This window comes from Lepidochelys olivacea (genome assembly GCF_965140295.1).
Source record: "Lepidochelys olivacea isolate rLepOli2 genome assembly, chromosome: 6".
Classification (NCBI taxonomy): Eukaryota; Metazoa; Chordata; order Testudines; family Cheloniidae; genus Lepidochelys; species Lepidochelys olivacea.
The window spans coordinates 43,498,188-43,521,650 of record NC_140416.1 but is presented as its reverse complement, the minus strand read 5'-3'; the positions used below and the strand labels follow the sequence as shown (position 1 = coordinate 43,521,650).

Genomic DNA, 23,463 nt, shown 5'->3' with positions numbered 1-23,463 from the left:
TGAATCATATATGGCACCTATCCCCCCACCTCTCTGGGGATCATCACTCCTATTTCCTACCTTGACCTAAATACAAGGTTGAACAGATAGTTGATTGGAAATAGTTAGCACGTATTCTAAGGGACTATTCAAAGTGATCCTCTTGTATTTAGTTGTGCCACTCTGAGTACCTTTCCCAGAACCAAGGAAGAGCTCTGTGTAACTTGAAAGTGTGTCTCTCTCACCAACAGAAGTTGGTTTATTAGAAGATATTACCTCACCCAGCTTGTCTCTTTAATGTCCTGGGATTGACACGGCTACAACAACACTGCATATAAGTCAGTGGTTGCAACCACTGAGTAAAACTATTCATCAGACTCATTCAGTGTCCCTACCTAAAGCAACCCAATTCGCTAATCTATTTTGTAACCACATACAGCATGATGACACATTTTGCAATGTACTACGTCTAGAGAGCAAAGAGTGCTTTACCTGAGGAGCTCTGGTGCATATTGCCTTATGACAAAAATGTTTCAATTCTCTCTTTTTGTAACTTTTGCACGTCCCACAATTTGGGGGATATTTAGCTCTTGGAATTCAAGGATTACAGCTTTATCCAAATACTAACACATATACCAACAGAGTAGAAGATTGTTTGTTGGTTTTGTACCTGGTCCATCTTTCCATTATATGTTTGCCTAGGACAATGGGACCCCGATGCTGATTAGGGCCTCTAAGCACTACCACAATACAAATAATAATGGACAATAACATCTGGGGGATGGTGCGCTGCCTTTATATTTAATGAAGGCAGCTGGAACCAGGGGGATTGTAGCTAGTGACCATCCTTGGTTATAGTCTCATGAGCCCTGAATGCGGTTCCCTTTCACATCAAGGGCCCACAATTTTGGTATGTTCTTCTCCTAGATATATGCTGGAGTATGTGTGACATCCTTCTCATGCAGTGAAGCTTAATGGTTTTTTTTTGTTTCTTTCCCGTTTCATTTGAATGGAAGATACTGTTGTGTATTCTGTGACTGGTGTACTAATTATCTGTTTTCCCCCTCTGCATCCACTTCTAGTTAGGGAATGTTACTCTTCTATTTGTGACATTCATTAATTTTCATATTGCTTATTAATTTCCATATTCCCAACAGAGGCTCTGGTCTCTGGGTTACTTTTGAAATAGATATTTGTAGTATTTGCTTACTACATTTGACTGGCTATGGCTGCTGTGGTTTGAGTATGACATTGCACTGAAGCATTTTTGACTTATTTGCTGTACTACTTAATGACTGTTGGCAACATGTAAATGTCTGATGAAAATGACAAAGGGAAGGGATGCTGTCTAGAGCAGAAGGGAGATCTTAAATAACACCAGGCACAGCACTGTGACTCCTAAGCCAAAACTACAAGTCCTTTGGAGCATTTCAAATTGAAAGACATGATGAGTTCACCACAATTTGTGTGTATGAACACACAAGCCCCAGAATGAAAATAAATATGCAACCATTACTGATCCTTTTTGTGTACACATGGGAATGCTAAGTGTATCATATGCAATCCTTTCCAAGAACAGGAGGAAAATGAAGAACAGCCTCAGTGAGTCATAAGAGAAGGAGGGAGAACAGCACAGAATACAAAGAGGCTCCTAACATAAGGAGGACTGAAGAGTTCAAAAAGTGAATGCCACATACTCATGGCTCCTGGGCATGAAGAGGTTTCACTGGCTGCATTAATGTGTGTACATCAAGCTATTTTTCTGACCGCTTTATTGTGTGGATAAATCCAGTAGTTCAAAGCTCCGAACAGGGTCTAAGGTAACCGATGAGCATCTTGATTCAAAGGCTGCATTAGTGAGTTGATAATGGAACACAGAAATCAAGAAATCTGGTAATGTTTGCAGTTACTGAGTGCTCTTTCCAGAGTAGGTGTTTAATGAGCGTTAATTTCCATTCAGTGCCCTAGGTCATTTGGTAGAGTTGCAGGAGTCGAATGGAGCAGAGGTAGCATAAGCTGTAACATTCAACAATCCTATCATGCTTATGGGAAACATTGCCAGTGACGCGGATAGAAGCATTTCCTGTTCCATACACCAGTCTTTCACTGAAGTATGTGTTTTCCCAGAGCTGTGATATCTTTACAGTTTAAAAAAAAAATTGTGATGGAAGGAACAAGGTGATGAAAGAAAGACACTCTCCTTCGTTCATTCTGTATATTGCTGTTAGACTAGAAGTGGTAGTATGTAGTGTTGGAAGCATCATCAGCTGGACTCTAAATTTTCTCCTGAGACATAAGAGGTGCAGTTAGGGTGTAGTAAACCTATAAGTAATTATTTATTTTTAGGATGCTGGGCTTGCATACACATGGTAGCTCCTGGGCTTGTTAGCTTGCATCTTGAAAAACTAGCTTGTGTGACACAGAGTTCTACCATGTAGAATCTATTTATGTTCTAGCCTGGAATAACTAATCATAGAATGGATTGCTTACTACACTACAGAATCAACAACTCGAGTGAGTGAGAGGAGAATTTTACAGCACATTAGCTGGTCAACTCTACCTTTTCTCCCTAGCAAGAAATAGATGACATGCTATTTGGGAAGTCAACTTAAATTAATTCAGCCTTCAATGTCTCCTCTGTTATGTTTGTCAGTTAATAAACTAGACAACCTTTAGTGCAGTCCCATCGCATGACTGGACTTGCTGTATGTTCATCCTGCATTATTACCAAATCTGGGATTCAAACTTGGACCCTTGTATTTCATAGACAGACGCTCTACTGGATGAGCCAATGATGGTCTTCTCCTGGCCAAGCAAGTGGAAGCTGTGTTTAGTTTGTTTCAACTATAAGTCATTTTGCCTGTCTTCCTGTGCCAGGACAGTAATAACAGTTTTATCATATGCAGTCTTACATGCTTGCTGTACTGTACATCTGCTTCTGACAATCCTTGTATAAGGATAGCTGGAAAGCAACGTTTTCTTCCCCCTGGTAAAGAAACACTGGAAACAAGATTTGTCATGGGTTATGCTTGTATGAGTGATAATCTGAGGGGGTGCTCCTCTGAATCTGAAAAAGCAGTGAACCTCAAATCAAGCAAGCAACAGAGCATGTTAAAATAACCCATTTTGTACTTGTGGGGTTTGAAGGTTACAGATAACTAGTATCTCTAAGAGGAACTGTTGAAAACACATGCATGGGAATGTAGCTCCATCCCAAGTATCCAAAACCAGGCAACATCATTTCCATCTGCTTTACTAGGGAACATAGATGCATGCTTTATTCTGTATGGCCCTTGTAGGTGAAAAAAGAAAACATTTTGTTGAAGAATTATCCCTTTAAACATACTAGGGGCAGATTCTTTTCTTGTAACTTATGAAAAGTATAAAATTAAATTTCTAATTGTGTACCTCTCAGCTACAGAGTTGAGCATCTATGCAGTTGCCAATACTATTTTTGAGCAGATGGTTCATTACTACAGAGCAAATAAAGCCAGCATCCACAGCATAGCGACGGTGAAACTTATCTGCTGTGAACTCAAATAGAGCCCCTTAGTGGCACTGAAGTATCTCAGAAATGCAAGATGGCCCAATATAATCCAAATGCATGAGATTTTGGCAGACCAAGGAAAATATATTGTTTTTTGTCTTCCATACAGTTGTCAGGGAAAGAAAAGACCTGGTCCACAAAGTATTTTGAAAAAATGAAATACTGTATGCTGCTCAAAATGTTTCCTACAGCTGTCGTTTTTGAGCTGAAATAATTTGAACATTATCCTTTCGTACTTCAAGAAACTGCTGAATTGGCGCCAAAAGGAATCTTGACAGAATAACTCAAGTTCCATAGAATGAAATGAGCAGCCAGAGGAGGCCAATTTGCAACACACAATTTTAATGGTCCTACAAAACCCAGAAACTATGCTAAATATTCCAGAGCACCATCTACTGGCACCTTTTCTCTTAACTATTTATCTATGTAAAGACAGAGCATTTGTGTAACAGAACCTTTCCCCCTTAAGGGATTCAGCTGAGTTATGCTGAAATGGATTGCACAAAGATGACTGGTTAATTGAAGCATGAACACCTAACAAGCTGGCTTTTCTCAGATTGGTAGCCAAAGAATTTGGGGAGGGGAGGTGGTGGTGTATATTTCCATCTTGTATCTCTCATGTATTGTGTTCAGTCTTCTGAGCTCTCACATTCTCTTTTACATACTGTCTCACCCATTCTCGTGATGATTCCATGCTCCCTCTCTTTCTTATTCTTTTACTTTGTCTTCCTAAAACCCCATATATAATGGGAAATGCCAGTGTTTTTAGGATTAATGCTTCCATTAATCAATCTTTTTATTTTAAGCTCTATCCTGATTCAAACAAATGATACTGCAGCCTCCAGAAATAACTTCAAGGTGCTCTGTTAAAATTACACTGGAACAGATGAAACATTTGCCAAACTGAAGTATGGAATATGGCAGCAAGTTTGGAGAAAGAACCGACAGCATGAGGGACATGGAATCATAGGTGTTAGAGATGAAAACGACCAGTTAGATCACTAGTCCATCTCCCTGCCAACAGCATGGCTTCTAGTGCAGCAGTTCCCAAACTGTTATCTGCAGAGTGCTTGTGTGGTCCTCAAAGAAGTGGCTAGTCACAGGGTGTTGGTTCTCCTTGTTTCCAGCTGCATCTGCAGATGGCCAGGCAAATGTGAGAAGTAGTATCGACCATAAGACAATCTCTCTTAGAATCTGGCCCATGGTCATTGCACTCTCTTCCTGTCTGGAGATTGTTGCTGAGTTAAAGAGAAGCACTCTCTTCCCATTGATCTATATGGAATTAATGTATGGATGACTGGTAATGCTGCTCCAAAGTTCAGACTTCTAGTTCTCCAGGATAATGGTGAGAAATTGATTCCAGATTATGAAAGAAAGTTACAACTGAACTTCCCTGGTCTGATTTTGTCTGATTTGAAACTAAATTTGTCTGAAGTACTGTAATATCCAGGTTAAACATCCTGCAACTTGAAAATTATGTAGTGTATATTATATATAACATATGCTTGAATCCATTATTCAAGAATAGGACACAAAAGCAACAAAATAGTAGCCACCCTGGGCCAAATTCTGCCACACTTACTTTGCAATATGTAAGACTTCACTCTGTGGACTAAAGGAAGCAGAGTCTGGGCCTTAATTGTAAACTAGAACAAAGTAGCATTGTACTGTTTCCTGAAACTTAGCTCTTTGTAGCTCCCTGATATTTTCCTTCCTAAAAATAATCTTTATATCGCTCAAGATACCACAATCCTTTTCTTTTTTTGTCATTTCTAGGTCCTGGCATTGCCTTTGTGGTTTATCCTGAAGCCTTAACCAGGCTTCCTCTCTCTCCGTTCTGGGCTATAATATTCTTTTTGATGCTTCTAACTCTTGGATTGGACACTATGGTAAACTGCTTTTTTCACCTTTCCTCTTGTTCCATCACTTCTGTCTTTAGGATCATGTTACATACCACTTGATATGTGGCCTGTTACTAAACCTCTTTGAGAAGAGAGAAATGAACTGAGGACAATAATACTTAATTCATAGGGAAGCTTTGAATTTTCATAGTTAATGTTTAAAATGACAGATGCTGAGCACAATCATGTACACAATGAATTTATCATGTAGTCTATTTCTCGATCATATCATATTTTGCATAAAGGCTAGATTATTATTAATGTTTTGTTTTTTTTCTGTGATCCCAGTTTGCCACTATTGAGACGATTGTGACCTCCGTTTCAGATGAGTTTCCTAAGTACTTGCGTACCCACAAACCACTGTTCACTCTTGTTTGCTGCATTTCCTTTTTCATCATGGGATTTCCTATGATCACTCAGGTAAAATATTGTCTTTGAGCACCACTGTGACTTGTCCTTCAGTTCCTCTCTCCCGTGGATAATGGTTATGTCCCAGTTTGTCAATGGAGCCCAGGCCTTCTGACTCTGGACCAGCCAGAGATACTGGATTTTAAGAACTGTTAATTTTGTTTTAAGATTCTTTTCAGAGATTGTCTCCTTCTATGCCCTGTAAACTGGGACTCATGGGTACTAAGGCCATGTCTACACTGGGAGCACTTTACCAGTATAGGAATACTAATATACTATGCCAGCAAAGTGCTCCTAATGTGGACACAGCTATATCTACAAAGCACAGTTTTGTACTGGTATAGTAAAACCCGCCCCCACAAATGAACCAAGCTTTACTGGTAAAAGCACAATTTTGCTGGTATAGCTGAGTCTACTCTAGGGACTTGTGCTGGCATAACTATGTTAGTCAGACCTAACCTGTCTTTATGCCCCTGAATGACATAGCTATACTGGCAGTGTAGATATAGCCTAAAGCACCTTTCCTTAAGGGTGGAGGGATACAAAAATAGTTCCAATCAAATTTTGGAAAGAAATCTAAATTGTCCTGTAGTGTATACAGCATAAAACCAGCATATGCTGGGCTGCTGAGGTACCTCAGGCCATAGGTATTGTGTGTGTGTGTGTATAAATATATGTAAATAAAAATTATACATTAAAAATGAATTTGCTGCTGATGTAAGGTGCTGTAAGGCAGCAATAGATACAGGACAGCTGCAGGATGGACAACAGTTGTGGAAGCTTCCTCACCCTGCCACCCCAGTATGCCTCAGCCCTGGCTGGGCTTCATGAGTGAGAGAGAGTATGCCATTCCTTGCTCTGTCTGTTGAGATTGCCAAGAAAGAGGGTGCCAGTTAGGGATCCATATTACAAATTGAGAACACACCCACCCATTTCACATAAGCTACTGAAAAGCTGCTAACTACTTCTGGCATTACTGACCCTGGGATGGATTCAAACCAGCAAATTAGAGGTGAAAAGCCCTTTATTCCACTGGTCCGCACTTTATGCTATGCAGACGGTGGGAATAGTACATAGTAGAGACAGATACAATATACAGCATAGGCGTGCCATAAGTAATTGCCTTTTTTTTTTAACTTTAGGGTGGACTGTACATGTTACAGCTTGTGGACACTTACGCAGCTTCTTACTCTCTTGTCATCATTGCCATCTTTGAGCTTGTTGGGATTTCATATATATATGGTAAGAATTCAGTATTGTTTCTGGATAGCATTTAGAGATGTATATGACGAAAGGGATATTTACAGTACATGACAAAATAATCAATAAAGGCAGTGGCAGTGCATGAAAGTTTAGCTTTGAATCTCTTCAGCAGTGCAGTGTAATGCAATATTAGCAAACAAGAAAAAGAGGTTCAAGAACATTATTTTAAATGAGAGTAATTCAGTGATGCTTCCTTACCAGAGCAATCCTCTAAAATCATATACTCCGATGATTGCTATTTTTATAGCACCAACAGTGTGCTGGTCATTTCAGCAAGTGGTTAATTAGGATTATCATTATTATTTGTTTATCCAATCATTCTATTGGATGAATACTGAGAAGTTGTTTACAATAGGTCAAAAATTAAACAATGGGTAAGATCCTGAGCTGTAAATTAGTGTAGTTTCATTGTTGTTAATGAAGCTACATCAGTTTATACCAGCTGAGGATCCTGGCCCTAAAAACTGTTTAGGAGTGACACTTTCAGGAGACCCATTCTTGGAAAGAGGCACTGTCAAACAGTGGTACAAGGAAACGTAAAGCTCTCCCTTTGCAAAAGACAACCCCTGCCTTCAATCTTAACAGTCGTCTGGAGATACTCGGTGGGGTATCTTCATTAGAAAGTGAGGTTGTGTTAGAACATGACATTGAGGGGTCATGATGAGAAGCACAGTTCTGCAGTCAGTGCAGACAGGGATGAATTGTATCTAATGTTAATCAGTTGGTAGTAGGTAATCCTCTAATTTTCTAGTGAAGAGAAACCCTTGGGCGCACACAACGTTTCATTTTTAGGCCCTGCTCCTGCAATGTGATGTGCATAGGCACTTGGGTCCACCTGTAAATGAATTGTTCAAAGCTGATCTCACTTCCAAGCACATTGTCCTTGTGGTTATTGTAGAATGCCCACTTGTTGCTGTGGGGTGAAAGTTATGTGAAGGATGTGAAAAGAAGGAGAGATTGGGGCAAAAGTGGCATAACTGGGGCTACTAAGCCAGTTTTACCTCGTATCTTCTACAACAGCGTGCTAGTTAAAATGGTGGTTGTGTCGTTGAGGGATGGGCATGGCAGGGATTAAAGTTAGCCTTTGCCATCAGTCTGTGCCTTTGATTATATAAATCTCGTTACCTCATTAAAATATGTAGAGCTGAATTCTCTGAGTTCACTGAGTCGGGTGGAGTGGGTTTGCGTAGGGGTAAGTTAGGGCAGAAGTTAGCCCAATGAATGGGACATGTTACCCAGCTACACAAAGTGAAATGTTAAATGAGAGCTTCAGGCTGTTTGGATTTTGTTTGATCAAAATGCTCTTTGCTCTCATGGCCACAATATTTATGTATTTTAATTAGAGATGATTCAGAACTATAATACTCAACACACTGGGGTAGAACAAAAATACCAGATACTATTGGTAATGGTTACCAGCTTGGCATCCAAATAGCTATCCAAAAGGTACTCAAATCTGAAGCTTGGCAAGATTTCCTGAAGTGAAATCTAAAGGGCCGATTGTGGGGGAGGAGAGAGGGGTGATGGCAGATGTGGCAGGATGCCTGGTTTCTGTTCCTGGCTCCTAGACAAGCTGCCTCAGTTTACGTGTGGAAAGGCAAAGGTAATACTTCCCTGCCCCTTTGGGATGCTGTGAGACTCAACTAACATTTGTAAAGCACATGCAGATCCTCAGATAAAATAGCAATGCATTACATGTGCAAACTATTATACATTTCCACGTTTTATATTGATAGAGAGCACCCTGCACTCTTTTTCAGACATATTACAACACATCAGTTCTTCTCTCTTCACCACTGTTAATTATTTCCTAATTTTGAAAAGGGCCAAATATTTTTAAGTTTTTGCCCTTGGCTGCTCCTGAGCAGTTGCCATTGAAGTCAGCTCCTGTTGAAGTCAATGGAAACCACTGATGCATCCATCTCCTGTCGCAGGGAAGAGTTGAGTCTTAAATAACTCCGAGTCAAACAGGGCAAGCTTTATAAAGAGATGTTCATAATTTGCAAATTTGAGGCACAAGAGGTGAGCAGCTTTTACCTTTGCCTTTCTCCAACAGCATCCTAGTTAAAATAGTGGAAGGCGAGGGAATAGCTGAACGCTTCTTTTTTTTTTTTTTTGGCTGAGCCTGTTGGCAATTGGTGCTAAAACAGCACAAAAGACAGTGCCAGACGTTGTTTATGAAGTGGAGTGATTGCACGTTGCTCTGTGCCAAAAGAAAGCATTGAAATGACAGGACTCTTTCATTACATTCCCCTGTTTTGACTTATTTGAAGATGAATTGAATTCCCACATGATTTCTCTTGAGAAGCTCAACAGTGAGGCCTGTTTATAAGATTTGTATTGCCACTTTGTGGTGAATTTTATTTTTATGGAAACATATAAAAGGAATCTAACAGAAAAAAGAACAAATTCTAGTAAAGCAGCAGCCTCATGGGCTATCGGAGGGTTGTGTGGGCAAAGCACAGAACTGAGGGTCAGGCCCAGGGTTTTATTGCTGGCTTCGCTACAGACTTCCTGGCTGTGTCTGGCCGTTTTTTCTGAACGGTTTCCCACCATTACTAACGTTGGTATAGCTGCAGCAGTTGTCAGAAGTGGTGCTAGCCACTGGGGGGCCTTAAGCAGGAACATTTTTGGGGGGCCATCTGTACACAATACATACTAAAAAAAAAAAAAAAGGAATAAGGGGCTCCCTGGAGCTGCTCGGGGCCCTAAGCAATTGCTTAGTCTGCTTATGCCTTGCGCCGGCTCTGAGAATTGTAGCAGCAGAGGGAGCGCTAGTGCATCCTGGGCTACAGGTGGCATTTCGGTGTTCTTAGCCCCATATTGTGTACACTTGATCATAGCAGGTCTGCAACAACACTGCAGTAAAAGCACGCGTGGGATGCTGACACCTTGTCTACACTAGTGCTCTCCTGGTTGCTGTGCCAGAGTTAGCAATAGTGGGTGGGAGGAAAAGGCTTGTGTATTTCTAAGGCTCCACTTGGACCATGGGCAAGTCATTTAGGTCCACATTTTCAATAGAGGCCTTTAATTTTCGGATGTTGCAATTTTGGGATGCCCAGCTTTAAGCTCCTAAAGTTTTAGACATCTCAATACCTTGCCAAGAGCAGTATCCACACCACTCATGATTTGCATGGTTTTTAGGTGCTCAGCATTTTCTTCACTTTCTGTTCATGACTCTGATCTTGCATCTGGCTCCACAATGGGGCCTCTATGTGTTCTCATGGAAACCTAAGTGGGCTCTACGCAGGCAAATCTGACCGTGTGGGGTTGGTTGCCGAATCAAGCCCCGTATGGATGTCTGCAGACAGTGATGGGCCAACAGATGTGGGGTACTGTCACAGAGTGCAAGGAGTGAACAGGTGAGATGACAGTCTGAACGCCTTGGATGCTAATTAATTCCCACAGAGGAAGCTGATTGGGGTGATTAAATAATCAGGCTGATGGGCTGGGTGCGATAAAGATTCAATTAGCCCATCAGCCCAAGTCTGATAAAGAGTCAAAGGACGGAAGTGGGGAAGAAAAAGTGGAACAGGGCTATCTGAGCTCAGTCACACAGAGACCCAAGGTCCTGAGAGGGCCAAATCACTGTAGATGTTGTGAATAGATGGTTGCACTGGGACTATAGTAGTACTAGAGGAGGGAAGTTGAAATAAAGTCACTGAATGCACACGTAATGGAGTTGGTGCAGTTTTTGTGGGGAAGAAGACAGGAGCAGATGCACTTCCTGTTACACATGGGGGCTTGTCTGGGATCATGATGTCCCCATTGGTGGTGACAGAGGACCAGATGGGGGACGTTTGTGCCAAGAATTAGAATTCTGGCAATGGAGCAGACCTTACAATGGTTGGTGGAGCAACAAAAAGAGATGCAGAAGGCTATGCATTCATTCCAGAAATTCTACAAGTGGAATGACAGTCGCTCCTTGCATGGCAGGTTGAGCAGCGGAATAGCCTGCAAGAGTTCATAAAGTAACAGGCGCAAGGGCAGCAGAACTGATATACGGTCTGGTGAGTCCTGTGGCAGGGAACAGCAGCTGGACGTGGGGTAAGCCTGTGTAAGATGGGCCCAGCAGAATACCGCAATGTATTTTTACTAACTTTTGAGAGGGTAGCAATGGGAGCTGGATGGGATAAGGGATTGCGGGCCCTCTGCGTGGCACCCTATTTGTCCAGGGAAGGCAGCCTATATGGCCCTGAGCAAGGAACAGGTTTTGATCTATGATAGGATAAAAGCAGCCAACCTGGACAGGGTTGACCTTTTTGGTTGAAAAATACCTCCAAAATTTTGGGCCACTAGATGGACTGAAGGTGTGTGCAACTCAAGACAGTCATGCAAAAATGATCAGACTGGGCAACATATATCGGCTAAGTACGCACATCTGAAGTGCGGGGGAAATAAGGCATGATGATATTGGAACGATTTCTGCAGAGCCTCCCTGACAGCGCGCACATTTGGGTCTGGAGGTACCAGCCAACAACCCTGGAGGAAGCGGTAAGCTTGCAGAAGAGCTTGTGGATGCAGACTTTCCCAGGAAAGAATTCCAGACATTTCAGGGACTGAACTCGGAAAGAAAGGGGGCAATTTGGCCATACCCAGGACGATTGAAAGGGAAAAGGAGGAGACGAGGGGAACTCCTTTGGGTAGCTGGGGAATGGTTTGCTTCCAGTGTGGGCAGCTGGGAGATATGAAATGGGGCTGCCCGGTTATGGAATGTGGGCTCTCAAGATTTTGTGGGTGGTCTAAAATGATTGGAGATGGGCAGACAAAAGAAAATGCCTGCCATCCCTGTAAAAGTGGGGAGGAGGTATCAGGGGCTGGTGGATACTGTCTCAGGATGCACACTCATCTGGAGGGATTTGGTGGAGTTGCTGCAGTTTCTGCAGGAATGAAGATGGGTGGAGAGGTACACCCTGTTACAGGTACCAATGAGCACTGGCTCAATCTGGCACCTGGACTCCAAACTGCTAAGCCGAAAGCATTTACAATTGTCATTTTGCTCGTGATTTTGAAGCATTTGTACTAACATACTTATAGCATAGATAAGCACTTATGCAAAGGAGACCTAGGTTTTATAGGATCTTAGTTTAGAATAATTAGAAATGGAAAAGATCTATTAGGTCAAATCTACTTCTCCTGACCCTCCTCTTAGTACAATATTGATATTGTAGTTGTTGTTGTTGTTGTTAATAATAAATGACATTCTGACATACAATATAGCAAATATTAGCTTCTGAAATTAGTCAAGAGTCAAAGCTAAGAGACCCTGGCTTTCATTAGCACTAAAAATAAATGGCCCTTTACCTCTTACATTTTCTTGGCATTATTATTTATGCAGGGCATTATCACGACACTAATTTAACCATACATTCCTTTATTAAATCCAAAGGCTGAATAATATTTATACTATTGCTCTAAACATGTCTTTAAAAGCCTAAATATTAAGCAATTTACTACTACCAAACAGTAACAAAACATTTATAAGCATTTGATCAAAATACTTACAAACGGGCTAACCCCAGTTGTGCTTAGACCCATATTGGTCAGTTCCAACACGGTCAGGCAGGTATTAGCAAGGAACCCTTTTAAAAAGTTTACTTTTTTATACCTTTTTAACCAAGTGATGTCTTTGCCAGATTGGACCTTAGCTAAGGCCAGATTGAAGGAGTCTTTTATATAGCCAATTGTGTACTTCACCTGGTATCCAAATAACTGTTTTCTATTTCTATTACTTTAGCTCAAACCTTAAATGAGATCACACTGGTATTTTGAAGGGTCATTATAAGTTTAACACAACAGTTCTTCTTTCTCATGATCTTACTCTTTTTGGTCATACGTTTTGGGCTTATTGCTCATGCTAATATCCCAATTCAATTTAAAATCATAGTTCACTCCTATCTATATTTCTACACGTTTATTCCCTCAGCTAGTCTCCTTGACTTCAGTGAGGCTGGTTTTATATGGACTCCTCACAGGAGTAGGGTGCAGTGTCCATGATTTGCACTGGCAGAGATGGGAACAACATCTTCATTTGTGCATTTATTCTAACAGCGCTTTAAATTGGCATGATGTATTTTTGAACTCCAGACAATTGCTTGCTTTACACTTCAGTGACACCTTTCTCCATAACTTGTACTCTTCATACCAAGCAGGTTGGCATTGCACCAAGCAGGAGCTTTTGATGATGAAATAAATCTGTCTTCAGCTCTTGTTACACGATCTGCTTGCTGAACTCAGAGATTTTTAAATTAAAAAAAGAAAGCCATGCTTGGTTATTTCCTTGCAATCACTTGTTTTTCATTAGTACTTGTGCAACATAATCCAATCAAAGCCTTGCATTCCATGTGCCCTGCACAGACATTTATTCTCCACTTGTTTAGATTATGGATGCATGATTGGTAAGGAGCAGTTTAAGGCTTCACTCGTTAATTGAATCATCTGCATAATCCCCATCAGTGTATTTTGGAACACACACAGATGCCAGAGCTGGGTGAAATACTGCACAAACTATGTGCTTGAAGTTTTAAATGAATTCTTTTGATGCTCTTTGTCTTTGTTTCTTGGCGAGAGCATGGCAAAGGAGTTTATTCTGTGAAATGTTCATCAACACAACTGCCTCAGGATATTTGTAGAAAGTAAATTTTGATTTGTAATTGTGAACATTTCTATCTGAGCATCTCATACTCATTAATGGATTTTATCGTTACAATACTCCTGTGTGTAAGGAAATAGCCACAATTTAGGGTTGGGGAATTGAGGCATGGGGTAGGTTGTGACTTGCTCAAGGTCACACAAGAAGTGTGTGGTTGAGCTGGGAACTGAGCCCTTGTCTCCTGAGTCCCAGTCCAGTGCCCAGTTCCTAGAATATCCTGCCTCTTTTTATGGGGAAACTTGATACTAATATATATGATCATCCGATCAAGGAAGAGAAACATACTATATGATCTGTAAAAAGAAAAGGAGTACTTGTGGCACCTTAGAGACTAACCAATTTATTTGAGCATGAGCTTTGAAATTAGTTAGTCTCTAAGGTGCCACAAGTACTCCTTTTCTTTTTGCGAATACAGACTAACACGGCTGTTACTCTGAAATATGTGATCTGTGTGTCCAGTGTACTGTGCTTGACTTCTGAATTGCTAGTATCGAATGCTTGAAGCAATATTTGCAGCAGTGTGTTTCTGAGTGATCCAGAGGCTGAAGTAAGATTTATGGAAGGGCTTCAAACATATTTGTTGAGGCTGGGGACACAGGCAGTTTTGAAAAGAGAAAGGGGCTAAAATGAATATCTGAACTGATTGCTGCAAATGGTTCACTGAGCTCTACTAGACTGGCAACTAGATATTAATTTAAAACAATGAGGGCCAAATACACTTTTACATAAGTACAGCTCCCACTCATGGTCCCCATTCAGCAAGATATATAAGCAAGTGAATAGTCCCTGTGCCTACTATGAAAGTAAGATTATATACCTACTTTTGTGGTTCTGCAGTACTGTAAGAGAAGCACTGGAGAAGTTACACTGAAATGGTGAACTAAAATTGCTCCTAATAACAGTAGAAACAAAATGAAGAGAAATGAAGAACAGAAGTGATCAAGTGAGAGGGGAGCATTAACCATCAGGAACTATGGAAAGGAGAGCGCTCATTTTTCTTGCTTTCATAGTCCAAGGGAAATCAGACAAACTTTCTATACTTTCATCCTTTGTAAATTTGTGTTTTTCTCTAAATATAACTTTTCTTCAATACCATTTTTATCCTCTTCTTCACTCCTCCCTTTTTATATGTTACCATGAGTGGGGTTTTAGCTCTTTTCATATCTAATGCTCAAGTCCTGAAAGAAGTAGTGCCAGAAGGCACCTATGTCACTATCATTCATAAGAGAGAGTACCAGAGATACCAGACATTCTGGCTCCATCCCCCTCTCCACATCGTGCACATTGTATTAACTGCTGTAGGAGTACAAGTAAGGAGGAATGTTAAGTTTATATAATTTAAATGGGAGAGGCCCTTTATTCTGCTTCATCAAATGAAATAAGCCAAATGTGAAATACGCATCATAGCAGAGAACTTAGCCTCGGCCTCAAAATTTTTCACTTCTTGTCACTCGGAAAAGGACAAAGAGTGGCACATTTAATTCTGTTTTGCAGTGGGGTGTGTTTTTATTCTTTTTGGATGAATAATTAATAGATGGGGCAACGCTTTAACGAGATGCGGGTTTCTAGTAGAAAACATCTGTTACTGAGCACAGGCAATCTGCTCAGTGGTAAACAGGTGTGCTGAATGGTAGTGACAAGTCACTGAGTGCCAGATCCTCAGCTGGCGTAAATTGGGTTAGCACCACTGAGCAGAAGCCTGGAAATGAGAGTTATGCCAGTTTACCACAGTAGAGGATCTTGCTCAATACAAATTAGACACAAAGCACTTTACTGCGTATAGAGAACTGGTGTAACAAATGAGGAGAACCGGCTGCTTTAGGATGCAGATCGTCATTTACTTCAGATCAGTGGAGCGATGACAATTTACATTAGCTGAGGATATGCCCTATGGTTTTAACATAGTCTGTCTGATTCTGATCTCACTTTCCACAGTGTAAATCAATACTAATTACATTGAAGACAATCTATTAACACCAGTGTGTGGGTATAGATTTATGGAGATTTGGTCAACCTTTAGCTTGACTGGCTGGTATCCATCCCTGGCCCTCAAAGGTTCTGGAACTCATGTTGCTTATTGAAAGAAATGATCAATATATCGTCAGTTTGCCTCCAAAAACAAATAGACTCCTTGCCTGAGTACCAGTTATGGGAGGACTATATGGCCAGTTCTGTTGACTGCTAGGGGCATCACAGAATTGTTTCTGTTATCTATCCTGGCACTTCTTAGTTCTGAACTCTGACTTCTGCAGAAGAAACACTTGAACCACACAGGTTTCCAGTCTAAACAAATCAAATTAAAATGTAGTGGGTTAATATCAAATCATCATATTAATTAGACAATTAGTGGGTCTGTATTGATATTTCAAGACATTTGAGGTAAAGGGTCAATCCACTGACAACATCTCAACCATCTTATAAAAGTCCCAACTCAAATGTAATTAAAAAATGCAAAACTAGCAAAAAGTTGAAACTGAAATCAAAGGAAAACATCAATCATGTATTCACTAAGCCATGCACATAAAGGAACAGTTCCTGTTTTCAGACAGATGCTTATAAATTTCTCTTATATTTTGGTACTCAGTGGCTCAACTTTGAACAGCCTTTTTAACAAACAATGTTTGCATGAAAGGTCACACTTGAACTCAGTCAGGGCAAAAATCTTTGCCTCCAAAAAAAAAAAAAAATCACAATTTTGGCTTTCCCTTTTTATATACAGGCCTGTCTGCCCCACAAGCACAACATGCAATCTGAATCAGGGCCCCTGTATGCAGAGTGTTTGAGATCATGGTGTAAATTAAGTTTTGGTTTTTTGTTTTTTTTACAGTTGTCAAGTGGTGGATGAGTCAATTGACAAAGGTCATCTTCAATGGGGTGGAAGGACAAATAAATATAGAAATTTCAGATAGATCTGCAGCTGGCCAACAAAAGGGTTTTTGTGTCATTATATTAATAATGATTTTTGAAACATACTGTATGTTTAATCTGTATGTACAATTTCAATTTGTTGTAATTTTTAGGGAGTAAATAACTTATTAGAATTGTGTTCTACACAATATTCGCCCATTATACTGTATGGTTAGAACATCTATTGAAATTTTGAATTGACAAATCAGAGAGTTTGTTACTATAATTAGACACAAAGGAGATCACAATAGTTGTTTTGCAGACTGCAGCCAGTCACTCACCTCTAACTGTATTTGCATTTGTTGTTTACAGGCTTGCAAAGATTTTGTGAAGATATAGAGATGATGATTGGATTTCAGCCAAGTAAATTCTGGAGAGTCTGTTGGGCATTTGTGACCCCGACTATTTTAACTGTAAGGCAAAGAATTTTCTGAATGTCTCCTGCTCAGTCAGATTTTTTTTGTTTATAAAACCAACTCTTTCCCAAAGACAATAATTATATCTCAAAAATATATACCCAGCAATCGTGTATGTAGTGTGTGCGTGTGTGTGTGTGCATTATATAATATATATAAATATAAAAAACTATACATACATACCTATATACAGTGATGAGCTGCCAAAATCTTAACAATGGGTTCCCTCCTCACCCCACGAGGGGCTCGTTGCCCACCCCCGCCTCCCGGGACTCCTGCTCCATCCACTCCCCTCCCCTGTCCCATGGCTGCCCCCAGAACCGGGCAGGACGGTCTCGTATGCCATCATAGTTGGCGCCACCCCACCCCTAAGAGCCAAAGGTACCTGCCAGGGGGCGAGGTTGGGAGTCCCGGAGGTGCTTACCTGGAGCAGCTCCCAGGAGGCATCCAGCAGGTCCCTCTGGCTCCTAGGGGCGGGGGAGCATAGCTGGGGGGGAGTGGCCACTCGCCCATTAATCACATCAAAACTGGCGCCTTGGGTGCCGACTCCCTTGGGTGCTCTGGGGCTGGAGCACCCACGGGGAAAATTGATGGGTGCAGAGCACCCACTGGCAGCTCCCCACCCTGCGCCTGGCCCCAGATCACCTCTGCTCTGCCTCCGCCTCCTCCCCTAAAAGCACCGCCCCGCTCTGCTTTTCCGTGCCCCCCCCCCCCCGGCTTCCCACGAATCAGCTGTTCGGCAGGAAGCCGGGGCAGGCTGAGAAGCAGGCAGTGGCTTCCCGCTCAGGCCCAGGGAGGCAGAGGTGAGCTGGGGCAGGGAGTGGTTCCCCTGCACGCCCCTCCACCCCGGGATACCTGCTGCGGCGCAGGTGGCCCTGCTCGCATGCCCCCCGCCCCTGCTCACCTGCGCATCCCTGGGCCTGAGCGGGAAGCCGCTGCCTGCTTCTCAGCCTGCCCCAGCTTCCCGCGTGAACAGCTGATTCGCGGGAAGCCTAGGGGGGGAGAGGAGGCGGAGGCAGAGCGGAGGTGGGCTGGGGATGGGGTGGGGAGCTGCTGGTTGGTGCTCTGCACCCACCAAATTTTCCCCTTGGGTGCTCCAAGGCTGGAGCACCCGTGGAGGTGGCACCTAAGGCGCCATTTTTGCCCGGTTACATTTAGAAGCTCTTTTACAACTGGTTGTCCCTCGCGGAATAACCAGTTCTAAAAGGGCTTCTAAATTTAACAACCGGTTCTAGCGAACCAGTGCGAACCGGCTCCAGTTCACCTCTGCCTATATACATATATATTTATCTATATGATTCTACAGTGTTCTCACACACTGACTTCTAGAGGAATTTTGGGTGTGTTAGGACTCGAGCTGATCCTGTAAGTCCAGATTCAGCAAAGCACTTAATCACATGCATAATACCCATGGAAATAGATATTAAATGTGTAAAAGCTAAGCACATGCTTAAGTGCTTTATTTATTTCAATTTTTAAAATACCTCCATAGGCACCCATCCAATGCTATGCTGAATAGGGATGGACTTAAGCTTGAGTTTAAAGTTAAGCACTTAGTTAAGTGAATTACTCAATTGGGGCCTCAGTGTGTGATCCAGTTCTCCTGTGGTGGTAGTGGGAGTGTGCACATCTTTCTCTAGGAGTGATAGTGGGGCATAACTATTTCTTACCTAGTGTTAGGATTGGTTTCTCTTTGCACTTAGCGGGACCAATAACAAATGCTCTGTTCTACTTGAAGCTATGTCATTGTGCCAAACAAATTCCGTTCTAGTGAAGTTTGCTTTTCTGCATGCTGGTTCTGACCTGCACAGCCACCATACAGAGCACCATAAACTGAGAGTAGACTTTGTTTCTTTATCTTTCTAACACTGGAGCAAAAGAAGGTTAGCTACTTAGTTATTAAAAGCAATGCTTCACAGTGCCAGTAAGTGGCACTGTATGCTAGTAGTTTGGTTGTGATGTCTCTAATGAAACTTAAGTTGATATTTTGGGGGGCAAAATCCATATATTTTTTCTGCTGCTGTCAAGGGCAGTGTGGAAATTGGATTATCTTGTATGGCGGTCATTTTTTAATAGGAATATATAAGAAAATTATATTTAGTTTTATAACTCCATAGCAAAAATATGGATGATATTACTAATTCCCTTTTATTCTTTACTATAATTTTAGATTTGCATTTGATTAAAAAATTACACAAAGGCTCTAAATTTTAAAATCAGTAAAGCAATGTTTTTCATTGGCTAGAGTCAAAATAGGGGATCCATGTGCTTGTGTAGCCTGGGATTTGAATCCCTAGCACACCTCATTCCCTTTTGAATTTGGCCATAGTGTTGTATTTTCTTTACATCTGGTAAGCATTGGCACTGGAATGAGAGAACCTGTCTGTGATTCTAAAATTTCTGGCTTACTGCTGAGCTAAACCAAGATTGAAGAATGGACAGCAGTCAAGGACCAGGACCAGGAATTGAATCTTGGTCTCCCTTATGGTCTCTTACCACACATTGGAAGAAAACCATGAGGCCACCTCAAGCTCATATGTTTTGACTGAGCTACAAGAATGGCAAAATAGAACGTCTAGAGATAAATTTATAGTAGTAAATGATTTTATATTAATCAGTCATGCTACAATCATTATGCAATAGAAAAAGAGCACAGAAAACAAAGCAGTATCTCTTCCTACTGTGGTCTTCTGTAATACTAATATTTGATGTATCTGAATGTTTTAAGATTAGAGTTTAAATTACTTCATGTCTCCAGAAATAAAACTGACCATTTTTATATGCTCCTTCACATAGCTATATTGCTATAAATCTTCTGTGTGCAATTATTGTGCACATAGGCACAGTTACTGAATTATGTACAAATGTAAGCAGATGTATTGCTATTTATACCGTAAGTGAAATGGAGTAACTTAACATAATTATATTAGGAAACACTGCCAATGGACTGTGTTATAAAGCTTATTACCTAGGGACAAGATTCTAATCTTAATTCTGAAGATGTAAACCTAAGGTAAATCCATTGATTTCAATGGAATTATGCTGGCTTTACACTGGTGAAACTGAGATCAGAATGTGGTCCTAAACTTCCAGAAGCATTATTGATTATCACATAGTTTCTCTCTGTCTCATATATATAGAGTCTGCACACATCTCTGATTATACTCCTTTACTGAAAGTGTGCATGTAAATCATAGTGTGTGTGTTGCTTATTAAAATATATTTTCTTTTTGTTTTCAGTTTATTCTTTGCTTCAGTTTTTACCAGTGGGAACCAATGACCTATGGAGCTTACCATTATCCAGGCTGGTCGATGGTGCTTGGGTGGCTGATGCTGGCCTGCTCTGTTGTTTGGATCCCTATTATGTTTGTGATAAAAATGCACCTAGCCCCCGGCAAATTTATTGAGGTAATTCTTGAACATCCCACCCTCTTAAAAATGTAGTCACAGAAGATTTTTTTCTGTAATTTACACTGATTCAGGTGTTGGGAATTGTTGACTATTTGTTAGAAAACTTTTTTTATTGCAGTATGAAGTGCAGGTGCTCAGTTGGTTGAAATGCACACCTACTGCTCCCCTATTCCTCAATAAAATGCTACTAAAATGCTACATAGGCTTGATCCTGTGAGGACTGAAAGAGCTCAGACCCTCAGAGGATTAGGCCCTAAAATGTTGCCAGTTGTAGTTGACTTACTTGTTGGTCTTTCTGCTGTTTGGTTGGTCTCAGATCTGCCTCTTGTGGAAGCGGAATGGAACTAGAAAGCAGCAGGTACTAGGGAGCCATAAGGAGTTTAAGGCACTAGAAAGTTTCAGATACTAGAAGGCATCAGGTTAGACTGCTCTATAGAGAATCATGCAACAGGAAGCATCAGTCCTTAGAAGACATCAGACACTAGGTATTATCCAGACATATCACCCTGGATGTCCTGCTCGCAGTTCAAGCTACATATGGTGAAAATGAACTCATCTTTCCACTCAAACTTTTTTGCTTCCTCCTTGCGTTGAAAACACCCTAACCCTCCCTGTCACACAGACTTATGACTGCTGTGTTTTGGGGTGTTTTTCAGGGTGCTGCTGATTCTCCTTCTCTTAAATTCAACTCTTCCCTACAGCACCTCTGGTTAATATGCTTGGACCTTCCCTGGCTGCCTCCCATCTTGGTTTCCACAACCTCCCCTTCACTTGCATTCCAATTTCCCATCTTGCTTGCCTCTAATCCTTTCACAACTATATGGCTAAAACCATGTCCCATGCTAACTACTTTGACTGTATCGCCCCTTCACAGGCTTTCTCCCACCATTTGAATCAGTTCAGTGCTCTCATCCTCACCCTTGACTCTCACTCTGCCCTGACCTATGAACCTGCATTCATTTCACGCCACTCCCTTCTTTTCATGTTGCCTCTCCCCTGATCTCCTCTCCCTCTCCTCTTCATGCATTCTTCCACACTACCCCCTATTGCCCTATTCTCCCTCCTTATTCTAATGCAACAGGGACCCACACACTCCTCCTTCCAAAGCTGTCTTTGCAGCTGACCTCTGCAAAACCCACAGAGAGAGAGAGGGGCTGTGGAAAGCAGGGTAAAAAATAGAAACGTCCTCTTGTTCCTTCCATGTGTCAGACCATCCATGCCACAGGGCAAGGACCACATCATCCCCTGTTTTGTACAGAACGAAGGTGCTTGATGTTCCGTGCTGGAAAACCCATCAGGCTATAGAATGCATCTGGCACTAGACAGCCATATGGCTTGTCGGACTGTAGAGGGCACTGGAGTGCATCAGGCTAGAAAGAACATAGCACGTAACAAGTGAAACAAAGAAGTTAAATTTACTCGTTTGCCTGTGTCCAACTCTGATCTAGTATCAGAGCTGTGGGCCTAAGTTGGAAAAGAGCAGTACGCAAACTGGTGCTCCTTTTTACAAGGCCATGACCCAGTTTCCCTCACTGAGATTTAGCACTCTACTTCTGGCTTCCTAATTTATCCAGTTGGCACTGGAATTATTTATTGCCTGATAGAGCAGGGCACGCTCCCTAGTGTCCTTTAACCAGAGCACCTAAGGAAATGCAAAAAGTCCTATCTTGCATGAAAGGAGGAAAGGGTTTAGCTGGTTATTTCAGCTTTAACGCAGTATTTCCTGAACCATTCAGTCTGTTGCATAAATTTATTATGGTTGATTTGGGAGGTAAAGGTTGCAAACTGGTAATTAAGCAGAGATTAAAATAACTGATATAGAGACTAGATTCACTTTAATAGGTAATAAACATATAATTGTTCCCTCTTAAACCATCAGAAATACGGTTTCTTTCCTTTTTTATATATAAATGCTCCAACCAAATTATATCTTCAATAAAGAGATCAGCGGAAAGATTAGCAAGATATTCATTGTTGGTAATTTTGCCAGGTTAATCTACTATTTTTTTTTGGCCACAGAGAGAAATGATGTATTTTGTCATCAGCTAATTAAAATCTTCGCTCACTCATAGCAATGTATTACTTTTTGGTCATTTGTATACTTTTGGGAAATATGCTAAGCAAAAATCCAATTATTTTGATACAGCTACCCACTGCTTAGACGATTGGGCTAAGTAATTGAGCTCGTTCGTTAGTGAGTGAGTTTAGCAATCTGTGGGAGTGGTTCTGAGTTCCCTTCATATGGCATGGGGGGAGAATATATAATTAAAATCTGAGCATTTTATCTATTAATCTTGCAAATTGGTGTAAAGCAAACACTGAGCAGCAGAGCATTTTAATATCCCCTTGCAGGATATTGTCAATAATTTCAGATCAACCTAACCTAGTTTCCTCCATTGAATTGTAATTCTGCTTTATAATTTTAAGAGATTTTTTTTTTCTCTCCTACGCTGTGCAGAGGCTCAAGCTGGTCTGCTCTCCACAGCCTGACTGGGGCCCATTTTTGGCTAAACACCGTGGTGAACGTTACAAGAATATGATTGATCCACTGGGAACTTCCTCCCTCGGACTTAAACTGCCAGTGAAAGATTTAGAATTGGGAACCCAGTGCTAGTAATTCCTATACTGGTGGCAATAATATGTACAGCCTTTTACATTTTTCTTTTATTAGTTTCCCATTGTCTCCTTTGTTCTTTTTCACAAAGTGGTTGCTTAGAAAGTAGGACTTATTGTTGCATGCTGTAATGAAGAACTAGATGGCCACTTGAAGTATTGGGGTGTGGTTTTTTTCTTTTGTTTTTTTTTTAGTGGTGCCCATGACTTCTTATTTCCACTGTGAAATAGCAACATGACGTCATGCAACTGGTCAAACTTCTTTTTTCTTTTTTTTTCTTTTTTTGGATGGTCATGCACAGCCCAACAGGAATGATTGCTGAGTTTAACCATTTAGATAGGGAAATGGTTCCTGCCGATTTAGGG

At 41.2% G+C, this 23,463-nt stretch overlaps 1 protein-coding gene across 1 annotated transcript in view; it reads left to right on the top strand.

Moving 5' to 3' along the window:
- The window catches only part of SLC6A5 (solute carrier family 6 member 5), a 48,505-nt gene extending 25,289 nt beyond the window's left edge, over nucleotides 1–23,216 (top strand). The window contains exons 10-15 of the mRNA XM_084632343.1: nucleotides 5,303–5,415; nucleotides 5,716–5,847; nucleotides 6,978–7,077; nucleotides 16,970–17,070; nucleotides 20,314–20,481; nucleotides 22,943–23,216. Of these exons, the coding sequence (XP_084488469.1) occupies nucleotides 5,303–5,415; nucleotides 5,716–5,847; nucleotides 6,978–7,077; nucleotides 16,970–17,070; nucleotides 20,314–20,481; nucleotides 22,943–23,098 (770 nt within the window). The 3' untranslated portion in view covers nucleotides 23,099–23,216. The remainder of the gene's footprint in view (nucleotides 1–5,302; nucleotides 5,416–5,715; nucleotides 5,848–6,977; nucleotides 7,078–16,969; nucleotides 17,071–20,313; nucleotides 20,482–22,942) is intronic.
- Nucleotides 23,217–23,463: the final 247 nt, after the last annotated feature.